We start from the raw sequence: 19,269 nt of genomic DNA, 5'->3' as shown, positions 1-19,269 counted from the left end.
CAAGACCACCATTTTTTTTAAAAACTTGTTATAGGAAACATGTTCTCACAGCAAACTAGGGTCCGTCTTTTTCACTTCATTTTGTATAAGTGTGCAATGTCAGTCTTACAGCGTCTCCTGCAGCCGGCAGGCCCCAGCTCCCTGAGAGCTTGACCTCAGTTGCTCTCCGTCCTAATGTGCAGGACGCAGAAAAGCGCTTGCCTCTCACCACTGCCCTTGTCCCCTCTTTGATCTGGTGCTTCACTGAGAACTAGCTAAATCCAAAGAGATGTGATCAGGGGCCGCAGATATTAGCCCCTTATCTCGAAGAGCAGGGGTGGGGTAAGATGGTTGCCGGTTGGGGCGCGATCTCTACAGTTGGCCACTTGTGTGTGGGGGGGGGGAGGTAGTGGCGAGCTGCCGCTCCTGACAGAGCTCCACTTAACAGAACAGCTACAGCTCTGCGTCTCCACTCCTTCGGTTCTTTTCAGACCGTAGCTTGCTAACTAAGTAGCCCAGGCTAACCTCAGCATTGGTCTCCCTTTTACTTGGCTTTCCAACTGAAGGGGTCTGAGCCTTGGGCCAGCGTCTAGCACAGCCTTCCACTTCTCCCCATGCTTTGTCCTGACGTCTGTCTTACTACCACGAGTCTTCGGCGAGCAGATCCACTTTGGTACATCTCGTCCCTTCCTTGAGAGCTGGTGTCAGTGGACAGACTGTAACGGGCTCTAATATGGTGGCTCACGTGAGTTACTAACCTGCCTGGTTCCACTTGCTGGCTGGTTCTCCTGACAGCATTCCGCCAGGCAGCCATCCACTCAGTACTTGACCTCCACAGGGCCCTGTGGTAGGTATGGCCTCTGTCCGGGAGGTCTAAAATAAAATTTCCCCGACCTTCTTGTAACTCTAACCTACTTAACATTTTTAAGGTCAATATAGTCTTTACTTTTTGTTTTTGGACAAATGGTAAGGTGCTGGGCCTGGAACCTAGGCATGCTAAGCACACTTTGTACCATGAGTAATAAAAAAAAAAACACCCCCCCCAAGCGGGACAGTGGTGGCACATGTCTTTGATCTCAGCACCCAGGGGGATCACTGTGAGTTCAAGGTTAGCCTGGTCTATAAAGTGAGTCCAGGGCAGCCAAGGGTACACAGAGAAACCCTGACTCGAAAAACCAAAAAGAAAATAAAGGAAACTAAAGGCTGGAGAAGTGACTCTAAGGTTAAGAGCATATACTTCTCTTCCAGAGGACCAGGTTCTGTTCCCAGCATCTCCAGGGGACTCAGCCTCACCACACACACACACACACACACACACACACACACACACACACACACAGTACACATACACATACTCAGACACGCACACAAATCAGACAACTAGGACCTGGAGAGATGGCTCAGAGGTTAAGGGCACCGCCTGCTCTCCCAGAGGTCCTGAGTTCAATTCCAGCAACCACATGGTGGCTCACAACCATCTGTAGTGAGATCTGGTGCCTTCTTCTGATGTATAGGTGTACATGCAGACAGAGCCCTGTATACATAATAATAATTAAATAAATAAAGGACCCGAGGTCAATTCCCACCCAGCACCCAAATGGCAGCTCATAAACTAACTCCAAGATTGGACACTATTCACAGAGACATACATGTAGGCAAAACACCAACGCACATAAAAGTAAATTATTAAAAAAGAAAAAGACAAACTAAACCTCCAAGGAAGGAAAGGAAGGAACCTAGTACTCATTCTAAAATTAAAACTTTGACTCAAATGGTAAATCTAACCCAGAAACTTTAAAGTGTAAGTAGTCACTGAAAAGCTAAGGGCTGGGCATATAGCCCAACGGACCCAACATGTGCAAACCCTGGGTCCATCCCCAACTGTCACCAAAAAAGAAAGGGAGAGCAGGAGAGCGGAGGAAACGAGGGATGGAAATGGGCATGGGGCAGAGAAGCAAAGGAGGAGGAAGAAGAGGTGAAGAGGCGCACCCCTGAAGACTCCCAGCTCCCCACAGACCAAGGCAGCAGGAGCACTTGAGCTCAGAAATTGTAAGTCATTTTAGGCAAGAGAATAAGACACTAACTTAAAAGGAAGGAAGGAAAAAGGGAGGAAAGCTAGAAGTTAGGACTTAGTATAACTTAGTCTTCAAACATGTGCCCGCCCTGAAGGCCTTAGCTTAGATTCCCCATATCACTGCACTCAAGAGGCGGGTGGATTTCTGAGTTTGAGGCCAGCCTGGTCTTCAGAGTGAGCTCCAGGACAGCCAGGGCTACACAGAGAAACCCTGTCTCAAAAGCAAACAGCTGGGCATGGTAGCACACCAGAGGCAGAGGCAGGTGGATTGCTGTGAGTTCGAGGCCAACCTGGTCTACAAAGTGGGTCTAAGACAGCCAGGGCTATTACACAGAGAAACCCTATCTCAAAAAAACAAAAAAACAAAAACAAAAAAAAATTAAAACTAGGAACCAACTTAATTTGTAAGTATTTATGCAAACTGACCCAAATATAATCAAAATACATTTTTGAATTTGAGAAATATTATGCTTTAACCAGCTTGTACTAGAGCCAAGGTTTGTCTAGTAGACTCTATCAACATAACTCATAACAGTAACAAAGTACAGGAAAAATGATACGATCATATCAACAGGTGCTGAAAAGTATTTGATTTCATTGCCACTGCCTTTCCTTCTAAAAATGTTTTTAATTAAAGCAGTAATAGTCTGGTGCTGGAATGCCAATGGATTGATTTTTTTTTTTTCCCAAATACTGAAAGTGAGCCAGGCGTGGTGGCGCATCCCTTTAATCCCAGCACTCGGGAGGCAGAGGCAGGGGGATTGCTGTGAGTTCGAGGCCAGCCTGGTCTACAAAGTGAGTCCAGGATAGTGAGGGCTACACAGAGAAACCTTGCCTGGAAAAACAAAACAAACAAACAAAAATAGGCAAGAGTGGTTTAAAACTAAAAAAAGAAAAAGAAAGGGGGTTGGAGAGATGGCTCAGCGGTTAAGAGCACTGACTGCTCTTCCAGAGGTCATGAGTTCAATTCCCAGCAACCACATGGTAGCTCACAACCATCTCTAATGTGATCTGTGCCCTCCTCTGGCCTGCAGATGTACATGCAGACAGAGCACTGTATACATAATAATAAATAAATCTTTAAAAAAAAGAAAGAAAGAAAGAAGGAAGGAAGAAAAAGGCAGAGGCAGGCGGATCGCTGCAAGTTCGAGGCCAGCCTGGTCTACAAAGTGAGTCCAGGACAGCCAAGGATACACAGAGAAACCCTGTCCCAAAAACCAAAAAAATAAAGAGTGCATACTAGGGAGGGCTGAAGGGGGCGGCGCTGGAGAGATGGCTCAGCGGTTAAGAGCACTGACCGCTCTTCCTAGAGGTCCTGAGTTCAGTTCCCAGCAACCACATGGTGGCTCCCAACCATCTATAATGAGATCTGGTGCCCTCTTCTGGCCTGCAGGTGTACATGCAGGCAGAGCATTGTATACATAATAATAAATAATAAATCTTTTTTAAAAAGAGTGCACACTGGTGTTACAGAGGGCCGATGCTTGCTGCCCAGCACCCGTGTCAGACAGCTCACAACTGCCTGCTAACTCCAGCTCCAGGGTACCCAAACCTGGCCTCCTCAGGCATTGCACCTATGGGCACAAACCCACACTCAACACACACGTGTGTGTACACATCATTTTTAAATTTTTAAATAAAAATTAAAGTTAGGAACTGGCACACACCTGCAATTCCAGTATTCAGGAAGCAGAAGTGAAGGGATCAGCGGGTCCCAGGCTGGCGGCTTTGGCACTGACCTGGTCTTAGCATTTGCTCAGAACAGTGACTTTTACATACACAAGCACAACACACCGTGAGTGCCAAGGCAAAAGGTGAAATCCAACCCCTAAGGAAGAAAGTTATTATTAACTATCAATACATTCCTTCCCCTGTATAGATTAGGACCCTAGCTGAATATGGTAACGTGTACCAGCACTCAAAGGCTGAAGGAGAAATATATATATATATACTTTCATATTTTGGAATTGGCTTCATCTAATCAACTAATCTGTCTCAAAGCATTTACAGATCTAGTCTCCTAACTGAAGTCCCAGCTCCGGTGCTGGCTCCTCTAGAGCTTCCCCCTGGAGGCCCTGACCTCCCCCTGGTCCCCCTGGACACCACTCTGGACTGTCCCCACCAGGTCACTCCCTTCCTTAAAGCACAGGTCCACCTAGTAGGACAGTTTCTCCTGGGCTTCTTCTGTGTTTGTTAAAGTGGATCCAGGGACTCTGCCCCTTTCCTAAGTGTGTGTTCACACTCATGGTGCCTAAAATCCACACAGAGGCCCTGTACACTCAACACAATGTGCGGTTTAACTTTAATGGCGGCGAAGAGAAAGGAAGGGTTAGTGATGCTCGGCCACCGGAAGGCAGAGGCCGAGATGCGAGCCCATGCTCAGGGCTTGAGTTACCCAGCATCAGGCACATCCATCCTAGGGTCATTTCTCAGAAGAAGACAAACGCACACAGGGCTTCTGTGTATGATATATATTTATATATATAATCGCTCTCATTTTATTGGTACTTTATCCTCTTTTTACAGTAGATCTGACACAGGCATTAAATAACTGCAGAGGGAGGAAAACGGCAGAACAGGAAAACCTGGGCACCCAAAGGGAAGAGACACAGATCCAGTGGGAGGGAAAAGGGGGGGCGTCCACCTGAGGGTGGGGACGCGGGGCCTGTGTGTTAATGAGGTGGGGTGGGGGGTTAGGAGGGACGCAGAGAAACAAGGAAAACGGCTCTGTCATGGAGAGAGCGGGGAGACTCCTAACCTCCTAGAGGCCTCATAGGGGCTGTTTGTTTGTTTTCTAAAGGCAGAAGAGTCTGAAAGATATGGAGCCAAGAAATGGGGGCCTCCCGAGCTGGAGGAGAGGCATCTGAAAATGTTCAGGCCGGCATGCAGAAAGGGAAGACGTTAGTGGTCGGTTAGTGACTTGCGAGGAGTTTGCCAGAGAGAGGATGGGTGTGTGTGTGTGTGTGTGTGTGTGTTGGTGGGAGCAGATCTGGGCTCAGGGAGTCCCCCCCAGCCAGCAGACGTTTCCAAGGTGGCCACTGGGGATAGAGCCAAGACAGCGGCCCCTCCCCCAGAGCTCCCTGGGAAGTAGAACTTGAAAGATATTCTGGGAAGGCCAGTGGGGGAAGGGAGCCATCAGTTAAAAACAAAGTGGATATTCAGAGCAGGTCAAGCCCGCCTGAGTAGGAGCTGTTTGGATGACATGGGGGGGGGGGTGGTAGCGGGTTGGGGGACCAGGAAGAAGTTAAACTCTAGGCCCACTAGAGAATCTTCCAGAAGAACTAAAGACTTCTCTTCCAGTCCTCCTTTGGATGGGGCAGGATGTACCGGGAAGGTCGGAAAAGGCCACAGAAGCAACTCGTACTCAGTTACAAATGGCGGCTTTTCAGAGGGGGGTGGGGGTGGGGTTGGGGAGAGGAGAGGGCAGGACCTGCTGGAAGAACCAGAAGTCAAAGCCAGCAAGTACCAGTTCCGGTGACAGAAAGGAAAGTGGCTCGAGCTACTGCTATAAAGGGAGGGAACGCTGTATTTGGGAAGCAGAGGGCTGAAATGTGGTGAGGATGGTGGGGGCTGGGGTAGGGATGGGTGGGCACGTGGCTGTTTTCTATAGCTCTCAGGGGACGGGAGTACAAGTCGGAGCAGAAGCTGTAAGGGCATGTCACTCATAACCTCAAACTAGAAAGAACTCCAGCAGCACTAAGGCCCACACGCGCGCTAGGCAAGTCCTCTCAGTCACTGAGTAACGGCAACGCCAGCTCCTGACTCCTCTGCAGCCATCTTGGTAGCCCATCTGTCTCTGGCTAAGCTACGATTGGAAGATGCTGGACACTGTGTGGATAGATAGCGGGCTGGGGTGAGAAGTCTGAGGAAAGGGATGTGAGGCTCAAACAAGTCATAGCTCTGTTATAAAAAATACCTTTGGGGTGGGTGAGGGAGGGGTCAGGCAGGGTCAAGGGGCATTCCAGAAGTATCCACGGGAAAGTGGGGGTGGGTGGGGGAGGAGGAGGAGGAGGGAGGGCCTCAGGCTTTGTTGATTCGAAGCTTGAAGGCCACGCGGCCAGCGAACTTGTCTCGCTCGTCATCCGTGGCAATGTTGGCAGCGTTGATGCGGCATTCAACATTCACCTCCACGTTGGGGGTCACATTCAGGAACTTCACGGCCACCAAGGGCTGTGTGTAGTTCACCTAGGCCAGGAGGAGACAAAGACTTAAGCCTCCGGCACCTTGGCCTCTTTCCCAAGATCCCCATCGGGAGCCCCCACCAAGGACCGTCCCTGGACTTACGTGGAACTTTTTGCCGTAGTAGGGGAAGTACATGAGATCGATGTTGCCATTGGCAGGGAACATGACGAAGTGGCCAAGGTTCTCCGCATCCTCATCTCTCTGCGGGGGTTGCCAGAAGGTTAAGGGGAGGGGGTGTTAGGAACAGTGGGCACCTAGAAGGGCTCACAAGGCCTTGCCCTGCACCTCCTTCACCCCAAATTATTCCTCTCAAATTTGTCTTCTTGCCGGGCTGTGGATGGCACATGCCTTTGATCCCAGCACTCGGGAGTCAGAGGCAGGCAGATCGCTGTGAGCTCGAGGCCAGCCTGGTCTACAAAGCGAGTCCAGGACAGCCAGGGCTACACAGAGAAACCCTGTCTCGAAAAACCAAAAATAAAAAAATAAATAAATAAATAAAAATTTGTTTTGAGACGTGCCTCTGCTCTGTAGAAGGGTGTGTGTGTGTGTGCATGTTTGCGTGCGCGCGCACACACGCACGAGCACACTCATGTCTGCACGTCCACACGAAGGGATAGCCTGCCTCCTCATCAGACTAGAAGTTCTAAGGGTGCCTACAGAGTGGAGGCGTTCTATTCCACTATCAACCCCAAGTTCTTACCCCATCCTTGGGAATCGGTCTCTGGAGCAGAGCCAAGAAAGAACAGATAAACAGTAAGGGCTGGGTAGGAAGGAGGAGGAGGAGGGTGACCCGGTGGGGGTGGGGGTGCGGGCTGGGGGTGGGGCAGCAACTTTCTAGAGAGGACAGAGTCAGGTGCAGGGTTCCAAGGATGACTAGCTGCAGCAAATGGTGCTAACCAGTCGGCAGCTACCGACACTTAAAGGGACCTGAGAAACAAGGCAAGATGGAAGGGAGAGTGGAGGCAGGGCACACAACTGAGGGGAAAAGAACAACAGACACACGGAAGGAGCCAACAGAGGCCAGGGCTGTGGTGCAGGAGGGGACGGGTCTGTCCCCAGGAGAGCAGGGTCTCTGCATCCTAGAGAGAAGCAGCAGGGCTAAGAGCCCCTTAGCGCTACCGCTGCAGGAGGAGCCCTCTCTTACCCCCTTATCCCTATAGTGCTGGGGCCTCTGAAAGCAAAAAGACAGGGAGATACGGGTCAAGAGCTCAGAAAGCCAGATGTGTGAGCAGGTGGGCGGGGGCGGGAGGGCCCACACACTCACCTTCCCCACACAGGTAACATTCATGCTCTGGTTTGCCCCTGCGTAAAAGTTGATGACCTGGGAGAAAAGAGAGAGATGTTGTCACACTTTGATGTCCAGCCTTCCAGCTCCTGAGCTTAGCTCCCAATAGCCCCACCTCTTCCTATCAACCAAAACCTCTTTAATGCCCATTAACCCCAATGAAAGGGCACGTTAGTTAACAGATGGCGGCAGCCCCAGCTCCCTCATTTCTAGGGACCAATGTCATGGGTACCCACCCGGTTCATTTTGATGAAGACACAGGGCTGCCCGGTGCTGTAACCATAGTGGGTAGGGTCCCCGATGCCAGAGCAGTTGCCCAGCTGGGTCCGGTTGAATTGGCAGGCACGTTTTGGGTAGTTGAGAACCCCGTTATCTGGCTGCTCATAGTATCGCCCAGGGCGGCAGACATCATTTTTCTGGGCTTGGATGGAGTCGTTGTAAGCTGGGCGGTGGGAGGGAGATAGAGAAACCAGAGGCCCGGTGATGTCCCACTTGGAGTATCCACCTCCCTCCTGCGAGGTCCTGGACTAGCCACCACCCCCCTAACCCCCCCCAATCGCCCCCACCCCCGCACTCACGCTCCAGGAACTTGTTGAGCTTCTGAACGTGCTGATCCCAGCTCTCGGTGTCACTGATATTGACAATGACATCAAGGTTCTCAGTCTTGGGGCGAATCATCAAGCCTAGGGCCGACAGGAGCAAAGACTGGGAATCACACATAAGATGGGACAAACACCACGATGAGGGGGTGGGGCGGAGATCTGAAGCTGCCCTTCCTCCAGGGGAGGGACAGTCTCCTGTGGCACTGCCACTTCTCCAGACCATGTTGACCCTCCCCCCCCCCACCCCCCGGGCTGCATGGCATGGGAAGGAAGGGACAAGTTCAAGAAACTCCCCCATGACACTCCCAGAAACAACTGTACACTCTTTGTGAGGGCAGGGCTGTGCTGTGCGGGGGTGGGGTGGGGGGTGGGGTGGGGTGGGGGGTGGGGGCGGGTGAAGGGGGGACCGCTTCGCTCACCTGGTGTGGCCAGCCGATCCTGGTACTTGGGAGTGTGGTCAGAGACAGTCTGCAGCATCACCCACATGGTGAGGGTGAACATGGCCGTGAGAAAGCCATAGAAGACGAGGTAGAAGAGGAGGATGAAGGCTAGGGCAGAGGAAGTAGAGTCAGCAGGGTCCCACATCTCCTTCATGGCCTCACCTCGCCCACCACCCCCACTCGGCCTTTCTTCCCTCTCAAGCTGTGCGCTGGGATAGGCCAAGGAGGGACAGGATATCTTCGGGCCTTCCCCAGGGAGCCAGAGGACACAAGCCGGAGGCCTACAGAGCCCAGCTCCAGCCCTGACTCCCAGCCTCCTCCTGAGGCGCAGTCAAGTCCGACCTTCTGGAGGCCACGAGAGACCTAAACTGTAGTTGTTGTGACAACTCCAAGAATAGGCCACTGTCATTCTGCCTCTAATTACATTTCCAGCTTCTCAACCGTGCTTGGTCCTGAGAAGGCCTTAGCGTCCTGTCCCTGCTGCGCTGGAACCCAGGCTTTAGAGCTGTCCTAGCACAAAGATGGTGAGCTGGTCACCATGCTCGCCCAAGTTCTTTTTCTTTCTTTTTAAAATGACACCTTAGGATACAGCCCTGAGCTCTGCACTCCGAGCTGCTGCTGGAATGTCTGGGTGATTACATAGGGCCAATTTTCAGTAAGATTTACTCATTTATTGTATGCATATGAGCACTCCGTTTTCATGTACAACAGGAGAGGGAATTAGAGTCCATCACAGATGGTTGTGAGCCGCCATGTGGGTGCTGGGAATTGAACTCTGGACCTCCAGAAGAGCAGGTAGCTATCTCTCCAACCCCTCGCCCAGGTTCTTACCACCTCAAACCCTAGGGTCCCGGGGCTCAACAGCAGATTCTCTCTCTCTCTCTCTCTCTCTCTCTCTCTCTCTCTGTCTCTCCCGCCCCCACCCCTCTTTCTCACCCTGAGGAGCAGCTCCTGGAATGAGAGGCCAACACTGGTCCAGTTACAAAGACTCTCAGCCATAACTGAACCTCAGCAGTCACCTCACCCTTAACTCACACGAGATCCTGGCCAGCGTCACGAAGACAGGCCACCCTAGAAGCCTCCCCTGGACACATCTCTCACGTCTCCTCTCCTAGACCTCAAGGGTGAGGAAGACACGCTGTTCCAAGCACCTGAGCGACTAGCCTTTCCACCTAAGAGACAGTTCCTCCCCAAGCGTTGGTTCATTGGTCCTTCCCATCCCAGAGGGCCTTTGGGTCTTTGAGGACAAGAGCTGCACTGATCTCCTTTCACAGCCCCCTAGGCCTTTAGGTAGGTGGTCTGATGAAAACTGTGTCCAATCAATGTGGATGTATTATAAATTATGTCACACGGACTCCCTTGTGCCTTAATTCTGCAGCTTGGTACTGTCTTTTGCAAGAATGTCACCCCTCGCTTCACCTGTGCCCATCAGCAGACCCTTGCACGGCCCTGAGGTAAGTTCCCCCCAAGGTATGGGAGTCCTATGGAAACACTCTGCCTGAGGGTGTACCCATCTCAGCGTAGTGACCACTTCTCCCTCCCCCCTCTGACGTCTGAAAACATCATGCCTGGAAAAGTGTCATCCCTTCTGGCAGCCCCCCCGACCCACAAAGCTGCCACAGAAGGCTCCAAACGCCCAATAGTGGAATACAGACAAACAACTTCCGCTGCTAAGAACGCCCCCCCTCCAAGACCCCCCTGGTAGATCCGCCCCCTCATGAATGTTCCCAGGGTCCAAGGAGGTGGGTGAGAGCTAAAAATAGACGAGGTTGGCTAGCTAGTGAGAGCCAGAGGGAGAGTTAGGGCACACTCTTCGGGCGGGGGGGGGGGGGGAGATGATGACCGTGTGCAGCCGCAGGGCCTGAGCCGGAGCGGGAGCGCCGCGGCACGGACGCGCGCGCAGAGCCCGCGACCCCCCGCCCGAGGGGGCTCCGCGGGGGGCGGGCAGGCGGCAGTGACCTACTTTCTCCGCCTCCGCAGCGGCCAGAGAGATTAGACCGCTGATTCGGGCCCCTCCCGGTCCAAAGCCTGACAGTAGGAGCTGGACGCCAGGGACCCGGCAGGGGAGCTGGGGCGACGCCCGCGGGACCCTGAGCCCCAAAGGCGTCGCCGGACGGTCAGCTACCACCTTTCCCGCGCCAGCCCCGCGTACCCCAGCTGGTCCCGGTGCGCCCCATGAACTGGTGCGTCCGCGGGTTCCACACGAACTCCTTCCACTCCTCAACCACCTGCCCGCAGCTCTTCTTCTCTTTCTGGATGACCATCTTGGCGGCACAGGGCGAGTCCCGGCGCGCTGCGGGGGGCTGCGGAGAAGCGGGGGCGTCGCGCACTAAAGCCCTCCACGCACCGAACGCGCGCGGGGAGTGAGGCGAGGATGACTCCAATCAGATATGCAGCTGTTGCAAATTCCGGGGTGCACAGCCACGCGCTGTGGTCTGCTGGCAGTGCAGCGGAGGTGCGCCGAGGCTAGGCCCCCCCGACTGCGATAGAAGGGGGGGTACTGTCAAAACAGGGAAAGATAACCAGGGCAAGGGATGCCAAGGCAGCTTCACCCGACACACCGGCTAGAAGCAAAACAAAAAGGGGTGCAAAACCAGACGGCTACAAAACCCGAGCGAAATGCAGAAAAAGCGGGGTGCAAAGAAGCAAGGAAAGATGGGGGAGGGAGCCGCCCCGAAATCCGAGATGCAAAGAGGCTGTGGAACGCGGCAGGTGGCCGATTAAGGCTCCTCCGACAAACGGCGACAGCCACACCACAGTTGGCCCAGCCAGTGGGAGCTGGGGCGGGAACGAGCAGCTGGGGGTGGTAACAGGCAAAGATAGGGGACCCCCAATCGGAGGCTCCGCTCTTCAGCAGTGCAGGGAGCGCGGTCCCTGCGCACGGTCTTTATACTCTGTGACTCTGAGGGTATCCGCCCCCTTCCCACCCACCCCTCAGGAACCCCGCCTCTTCGTGGCTCGCCCTGGAGACCTCATACATATGCAAATATGGAGAGGGATCGGGCCCGCCCCCTGCTGCGTCTTTCAGTCCTTGAGGGCTCTTCCTTTCCCCTACCCAGGTACTACACCGAAAACAGGTGGGAAAAGGGGGCAGAGGGTGTGCCTGGGTGGAGCGGAGGAGGAAAAGATCACACACTCTGAGAGGCATAAACCTTAAAAGACAAGCTGATGTGTACGCAGAAGTGGGAGCACGGGGCAGGGAATTAAAAGAAGAGACTAAGATAAAGTTACTTCGAAAGCCTCCGGAACAGAGGGCAGAATGTGAGAGGAATAAAGAAAAGCGCCAGACACCAAGAGCGAGCCAGGAAACTAGCACACAGGGATGGGGAAGAAGCCACCGCAGGACGCCCTCCTTTTCCGTCCCACTTGCCCATCCTACCCCTTCTCTGTGCCTGCCCAGAACTCCCTGCCCTCTTCCCGAACATGTGTGAGGCCCCAGAAATGCCACCCAGCTCTACACGCTCCCTGCACCCCGCCCACAGGTCTGATCCCCCCCACCACCGCCACATTTGCCAGAGCTTTAACTGTTGCTGACTAGTGGCTCCAGCTCTGAGGGAGCCGAGCGAGCCGCTAAGACAGAAGCCTCATCTTATGTCAACACTTCTTCCTTTCTGTGTCAGGAAGAGCGAAACCCACTTGCTGCGGAGGTCAGAGCGTAACTTGCAGGAGTTCGGTCTCTTCTCCCACCCTGTGCATCCTGGGAAGGAAATTCGATCTGTACATAAGGCTAGGCCTTGTGGTGGTGCTCCCGCCTCTGCCTCCCAAGTTCTGGGCTTAGAGAAACATGCCACTTTGATTTGCTCTGTTCTAGAGACAGGGTGACCCTTTCTCCAGGCTGCTTCAGAACGCTGCTGGTCTGGAGTATCCAAGGATGGATTTGAACTCCTGATCCCCCTGCTTGGATTCCCTGATCCTGGGCTTGCAGGTGTATACCGTCATATCCAGCTCCAGGTTTGCCCTGAACCCGGATGCTGCCTCCTCAACTGAAATGACAGTGAATGATGACTGTGTTTGATTGTTGTGGAAAGGATCGGAAGCTTTGTCCCGGGTGAAAGCTGTCTTGGGGGGGGGGGGCTTTGCCCCTTGGAAACACCACAGATAGACTGAATGGAGCCATCCTGGGTCTGAATTTAGGAAGTGGACTGGGGGACTCCAGCCGGGCCATTGTGTTTCTAATCGAACATCGATGGGGGCAGGGATGCTGACCTAGACCGGACGTTGCCTGCCTGAGAGAGACGCAGGCGGGGAGAGAGGAGAAGGCTGCAGCTTCTGGAGTAGGGTCCCACGTGGATTGGGCACGGACCAGCTTACAGGCCAGACCAGCGTCCAGGCCAGAGACACTTGGGGATCCATCCCGTCTCGTGGAACAGATACCAGAAGGTTTACTCTTCTTTCCCTTTAATTCTTTAGCCAAGGATGTTTGGATTGTGTAATAAAGTCTAATTGTTAAAAAAAACAGAGCCAACAGCCAGGCGGTGGTGGCGCACGCCTTTCATCCCAGCACTCGGGAGGCAGAGGCAGGTGGATCGCCGTGAGTTCAAGGCCAGCCTGGTCTACAAAGTAAGACCGGGACAGCGAAGGCTACACAGAGAGACCCTGTCTCGAAAAACCAGAAAAAAACAAAACCAGAGCCAACAGATTGTAACTTCATGTTCACTCCAAGCATTGTGGAAATAATTCTAGCATTTGAACCTATGGGATGACGTGAATAAATTCAGTGAGCGGACCAGGCATGTGACCATGTCAGGATTCAGTGACTTGGGAGACTGGGGGTGGGGGTGAGGGTTGGGGGACCGGAAAGGACTGACTGAGGCCAAGAGTTCAGAGTCAGTCAGGACAACACAACTAGACCCAGACTCAGAAACACAGAAGGAAAAAGGAGAAGCCCACTCAGCTATGTTAATCCTTGCTGGTAATCCAAACTGAAGGCGAGGATAGCCTTTGAAGCCAACCTGGGCTAATGGAGAGATAAGTAAATAAAGCCAATGGGGGTGGGAGCAAATATCATCAAAATACATTGCATATGGGTAAAAGATCCTTAAAGAATAAATAAACTATTATTTTATATAGTACCCTTGCATCCATGTGTGGTATGTGTGTGAGTATGCGTGTGGGGTGTGTGTGTGTGTGTGTGTATGTGTGAGTATGTGGGGGATGGGGGGTGGGGTGTGTGTGTGTTTGTGAGTATGTGTGTGTGGGGTGTGTGTGGGTGTGTGTTAAGGCCAGGCAGGAGATTTACAGCAGGTAAGCATTCCAAAGAGCGGTAGCTGACTTGGACAAGGGTATTGCTGTGGGAGATGGAGAGGAGAATGAGTTAAAGGCCCATTTCAGACATACAGCAAGTAAACAGTGGGGACAGACATACAGCAAGTAAACAGTGGGGACAGACATACAGCAAGTAAACAGTGGGGACAGACATACAGCAAGTAAACAGTGGGGACAGACATACAGCAAGTAAACAGTGGGGACAGACATACAGCAAGTAAACAGTGGGGACAAGGCGGGGGAAGGAGCCATGGCCAGCACCTGAGCGCTTTCCTTGAGCCACAACTACATTGTAAACCTGACTTCTCTCCCCCTCACCACCCCACCCCACCCCCCCACCCCCCCACCCCCCCACCCCCCCACCCCGGCACTGAGCACTGAAACCCAGGGCCCTAAATATAATGGGTGAATACTCTACCGCTGGCCTGTCTCCCCAACGCTAGACTCTATGCTTTTTGGCAGTAGGCCTTTATCTTAGCAGGATAGTGCTGGTAGCTGAATTCAGCTTAAGTATGGAATGGCAGCCAGGCGTGGTGGCGCACACCTTTCATCCCAGCACTCGGGAGGCAGAGGCAGGCGGATCGCTGTGAGTTCAAGGCAAGCCTGGTCTACAAAGCGAGTCCAGGACAGCCAAGATAACAGAGAAACCCTGTCTCGAAAAAACAAAAAAATAAAAAATGGCTTCATCTGCAAGAAACCCTCGAAAAGCAGCTTGCTCTCTCCAGTAGAAAAAGAACACTAAATTGGACACACACACACACACACACACACACACACACACACACACACACACACAACATGGCAAATACAGCCTATGGTGGCTTCCAGCTTCTTGTCTCAGTCTCTACCCTGGGCACCAGGCTCACTTTCTTAGAAAGGAAAGGGTGAATGCCTTCTGGGTACTAGAGATAGGTCACCCAGAGTAAGATGCCTGTCACTCCCTTTCTTATGGCTTCTATAGGTGAGGAGGGAGGAGTCCTGTACCAAAGGCCTGACCCAGGAGACAGGCCAAGAAAGGGGCGATCCAGAAAGGGCTATGGTGGAGCTGGGGCCACAGAACCATCCAGAAAGGACTGTGGAGCTGGGGCCACAGAACCATCCAGAAAGGGCTATGGTGGAGCTGGGGCCACAGAACCATCCAGAAAGGACTATGGTGGAGCTGGAACACAGAATCATTTACAATCCTCCAACCTTAAGGCGGGGGCTTCAGCTCAGTGGTACAGCACTTGCCTCTATGTACAGAGCTCTGGGGTTCAATCCCAAGCGAAGGAATAGCAAGGGGAAGACAAACTCCTCTTCTGGAACCTGCCTCCATCCATGATCTCCAGAAAGGATGAAGGGGTTAGATAGCCACGCCCTCCTCACAGTCTCAGAGGCAGAGGCAGTCTACATGGTCTACACTCACATCCTCATAATAGCAGAATTGAACCTTTTTCCCCGTTATTTACGCATGCGTGTGTGCAGAGGTCAGAGTACAACTCTAGGGAATCAGTCCTCTCCACCTGTTTTTGTATAGGCCCTGGGAATGAAACTCAGGTAGTTGTGCTTGGCAGCAGCTTGCTACCTACTGAGCCACCCAGCCCTAATCCCAGGAGTTGGGTGAGTTAAACAAGGTGGACCTTTGCAAAGACAAAGTTGAAGAAAGCTCGGTTTTTACAAGCCGAAAGGAACCTTCTGGTACAGCTCAGTGACAGAGCACTTGCCTTTGGGTGTGTGAGATACTAAGATCCGTCCTTAGCACTGGGGGGAAAAAAAAACATTTTCTAGAGGGATAGTCGTGATATTTGTACAACGTGTAAATAAATGTCCCTTCTGCTTCTGAAATGAGCACTTGACAATAGTTAGGATGGTAATTTTGACGTTGCTTGTATTTTATCACAATTAAAACAAAACAAAACAGTAAGATAAAACACAAATGTTCCTGCACTGACCAGATGGAGCGCAGACTCTCAGCAGGGCACACCAGGCCTTTCATCACATGACCCAAAGAGCCTCCCCAACCTACCTTCCGTCTCAGTCTTCCCGAGGCTCAACCATGTGACATGCCCTTCCTCCTGTTCTCCAGACTCAGCAGCCTCAGATTTACTCATCAAGAGTGAAATGCGACATTAATAAAAAAAAACCAACAATGCAGCTCACATTTTGAGCACTTTTCATATGCCAAGTTCTGCAGTAGCTGTTTTCACCTATGTGGTTCAGAGTGCCCCCCTTGCCCCCACCCCCACCCCCCACAGAGTAAAGCAGGCTTCCTTAAGCTCCTGAGACCAGCCTGGTCTACCTAGTGAGTTCTAGGCCAGCCAGAGTTAAAGAGCTAAACTCTGTCTACACAACATAGTGGGGACTGGGAGTTAGAGTTGTCATTTGTTCAACCTCATGCGTCTACTACCTCATCCCTTTGATGTTCCTTGATGAAGTTACCATCCTGTGGGCTTTTGGTTTTCTTTCTTTCTGTCTGTCTGTCTTTCTTTCTTTCCTTACTCCTTCAGTTTGTCCAGACAGGGTTTCTCTGTGTAGCCCTGGTGGTCCTGGAAATCGCTTTGTCCACCAAGGTTGGCCTAGGACACAGAGATCCGCCTGCCTCTGCCTCCCGAGTGCTGGGATTAAAGACCTGCGCCACCACGCCCTGTGCTTGTCCCCACCTCCCTATGCCCCCTGCCCCCCAGTCATATCAGGGGCTGGGAATGTAGCTCAGGGTTAGAGTTCTGTCTCAGCCTTCCCCCTGATGCAGAAGAAAGTGGGGTATGATGTGATCTGTAGAGTGAGCTCAGGCCAGCACTACATGGTAGAGCCCTGCCTGGAGGGAGGGCAAAAGCCAAAAACATAAATAAAGTACAGACTAGAAATGTAGTTCACAGCCAGGTGTGGTGGCGCACGCCTTTAATCCCAGCACTCAGGAGGCAGAGGCAGGCGGATCGCTGTGAGTTCTAGGCCAGCGTGGTCTACAAAGTGAGTCCAGGACAGCCAAGGCTACACAGAGAAACCCTGTCTCAAAAAAACAAAAAACAAAAAACAAAAAAACGAAATGTAGTTTAGTTGGTAGAGTACCTGCCTTAGATGCACAGAGCCCAAGTGCTGCATAAACCTGCCATGGTAGCCCATGCCTGTAATCCCAGCACTAGGGAGTCAGAGGCAGGTGGATCACTGTGAGTTCGAGGCCAGCCTGGTCTACAATGTGAGTCCAAGACAGCCAAGGCTACACAGAGAGACCCTATCTTGAAAAAAAAAAAAAGGTAGAGGCAGGAAAGTCAGGAAGTCATAGGTTATCTTCAGTTACACAGAGTTTGAAGCCAGCTTGGGCAACATGAAACACTGTCTCAAAAAAAAGTTATAAGGTCTTTTTGTTTTGTTTTTTTCGAGACAGGGTTTTTCTGTGTAGCCTTGGCTGTCCTGGACTTGATTTTAGGCCAGGCTGGTCTCAAACTCACAGCCATCCACCTGCCTCTGCCTCTCCAGTGCTGGGATTATAGGCCTGCACCATCACGCCAGGCTCTCCTGGCTTTGTTTTTAATAAATTTTACGTATGAATCTCTCACCACTCAGGGTCTGTAGGGATACCCTCAGCCTTCTCCACCCTTAGAATCCCTGACCTAACACAGTGCTCAGCACCCTGTCAGCAGCCAAGAAATATTAGCTGAAAGAAAGACAGAGAGGACAGAGGACAGACAAGGGGCATGGAGGGAGGGGGAGAAGGAGGGAGGCAGGGGATAGGGTGCAGTGTGTGGAGTAGGGCAGGCTTTGAGGCTTCAGGGTGTACTGCCAAATCTGGAAAGTTTTCTTTTGGAGTGGGGTGGGTGTTGGAGAAGGCAAGAGATGTTGAGCGGGCACAGCCGCTGCCCTTGGAGGGGGCCTGGCAAAGTCAGTCTTAATGAAGGAGTGAAGACAGCCCTGGACTGCGATCAGGAATCCTGGAATCTAGGGCAGGCTGGGAAGGAAAGGTTGGGGGCAGAGTGTCCTACGGAGGACAGGGTAGAGGCAGAGGAGAAGAGCCAGACCCTAAGACATTCTGAGCACACAAAAGTGAGAAAGTTGCCACCCAGGACACAGCTCTCCTCGAGGGATGCCCACATATGGACACAGGCTCTTCAGGCCACTCCCTGATGGCTAACACCTGAGGCCTCCACACGAGTGACTTTACCTCAGAGGCCTTTCCTGATCACCTGACGTCCCACGGGGTACAGCCTTTTCTTCCTCCCTCTACTTTAGTCTTGGCGTTTACTCCCTTTATAGTTACTGTCTGAAATGATGCTTTTTAGGGGAGTTGTTCTATTAGTTTTTGTTGTTTGCTTTGAGACAGGTCTCACTATGTAGCCCTGGCTGGTTGGGAAGTCTCTCTCTGTGTAGACCAAGCTGGCCTTGAACTCACAAGGACCCTCTTGCCTCTGACTCCCAAGTGGCATCAAACGGGTGGGGTGCACACCACCCCAGCCTGATTATGTTTGTTAATTTGTTTTGCCTGCATCAAGTATGTGCTGTGCCCATAGAGGCCAAAAGAGGGTGTCTGATCCCTTGGAACTGGAGAAGACAGTTGTGAGGCGCCGCCCTGGTGCTGAGGAGTGAATCTCAGTCCTCTGGAAGAGCAAGTACTCCTAACCCTGAGCATCTCTCCAGCCCCTTGTTCGATTTGTTGTTGTTGTTGTTGTTTGTTTGTTTTGTTTTCTTTTCTTTTTTTTTTTTAAGATTTATTTATTACGTATACAGTGTTCGGCCTGCATGTAACATCTGCAAGTCAGAGAGGGCACCAGATCTCATTATAGATGGTTGTGAGCCACCATGTGGTTGCTGGGAATTAAACTCAGGACCTTTGGAAGAGCAGCCAGTGTTCTTAACCTCTGAGCCATCCCTCCAGCCCTTGTTTTGTTTTCAAGACAGGGTTTCTCTGTGTAGCCTTGGGTGTCCTGGAACTCTCTTTGTAAACCAGGCTGGCCTTGAACTCACAGCGATCCGCCTGCCTCTGCCTCCCGAGTGCTGGGATTAAAGGCATGCGCTACCACTGTGAGTTCGAGGCCAGCCTGGTCTACAAAGCGAGTCGAGGACAGCCAGGGCTACACAGAGAAACCCTGACTTGAAAAGCTTAAAAAAAAAAAAAAAAGAATCACTGGGGCTCTTGCTCTCTTACCTCTTCTGTCTGTCTGTCTCTCTGTCTGTCTGTCTCTCTGTCTGTCTGTCTCTCTGTCCCTCTGTCCCTCTGTCCCTCTGTCTCTCTGTCCCTCTGTCCCTCTGTCTCTCTGTCTGTCTCTCTGTCTCTCTGTCTCTCTGTCCCTCTGTCTCTCTGTCTCTCTGTCTCTCTGTCTCTCTGTCCCTCTGTCTCTCTGTCCCTCTGTCTCTCTGTCTCTCTGTCTCTGGGTTAACCCTCCTTTTCTTCCCCCATGCTCATATGATAAACTTCTGCATATCATTAAAAAAACAAAAATCATTGTGTTGGGGCTGGGGAGATGGCTCAGA

At 52.1% G+C, this 19,269-nt stretch overlaps 1 protein-coding gene across 1 annotated transcript; it reads right to left on the bottom strand.

Annotated features, from left to right (window-relative positions):
• Positions 1-4,509: 4,509 nt before the first annotated feature.
• Positions 4,510-11,429, bottom strand: ATP1B2 (ATPase Na+/K+ transporting subunit beta 2). The gene is made up of 7 exons (XM_084764701.1): positions 10,715-11,429; positions 8,542-8,670; positions 8,099-8,203; positions 7,757-7,962; positions 7,500-7,556; positions 6,338-6,436; positions 4,510-6,238 (listed from the first exon to the last, which is right to left on the bottom strand). The coding sequence occupies exons 1-7, from the start codon at positions 10,824-10,826 to the stop codon at positions 6,074-6,076; spliced, it is 873 nt and encodes a 290-aa protein (XP_084620827.1). The 5' UTR covers positions 10,827-11,429; the 3' UTR covers positions 4,510-6,073.
• Positions 11,430-19,269: the final 7,840 nt, after the last annotated feature.

The sequence above is a fragment of the Acomys minous genome (assembly GCF_964271855.1).
Source record: "Acomys minous genome assembly, chromosome: 16".
NCBI lineage: Eukaryota > Metazoa > Chordata > Mammalia > Rodentia > Muridae > Acomys > Acomys minous.
The sequence above is the reverse complement of the archived record's forward strand: the minus strand, read 5'-3'. Positions and strand labels throughout refer to the sequence as shown.

Excerpts from the sequence above, each read along its gene's own strand:
- ATP1B2 (XM_084764701.1), bottom strand. The coding sequence starts at position 10,826 with ATGGTCATCCAGAAAGAGAAGAAGAGCTGCGGGCAGGTGGTTGAGGAG. Across the intron at positions 7,557-7,756 it reads TCTTCATCAAAATGAACCGG|GTCATCAACTTTTACGCAGG; the intron begins GTGGGTACCCAT and ends CTTTTCTCCCAG. Across the intron at positions 6,437-7,499 it reads ATGTTACCTGTGTGGGGAAG|AGAGATGAGGATGCGGAGAA; the intron begins GTGAGTGTGTGG and ends CAACCCCCGCAG.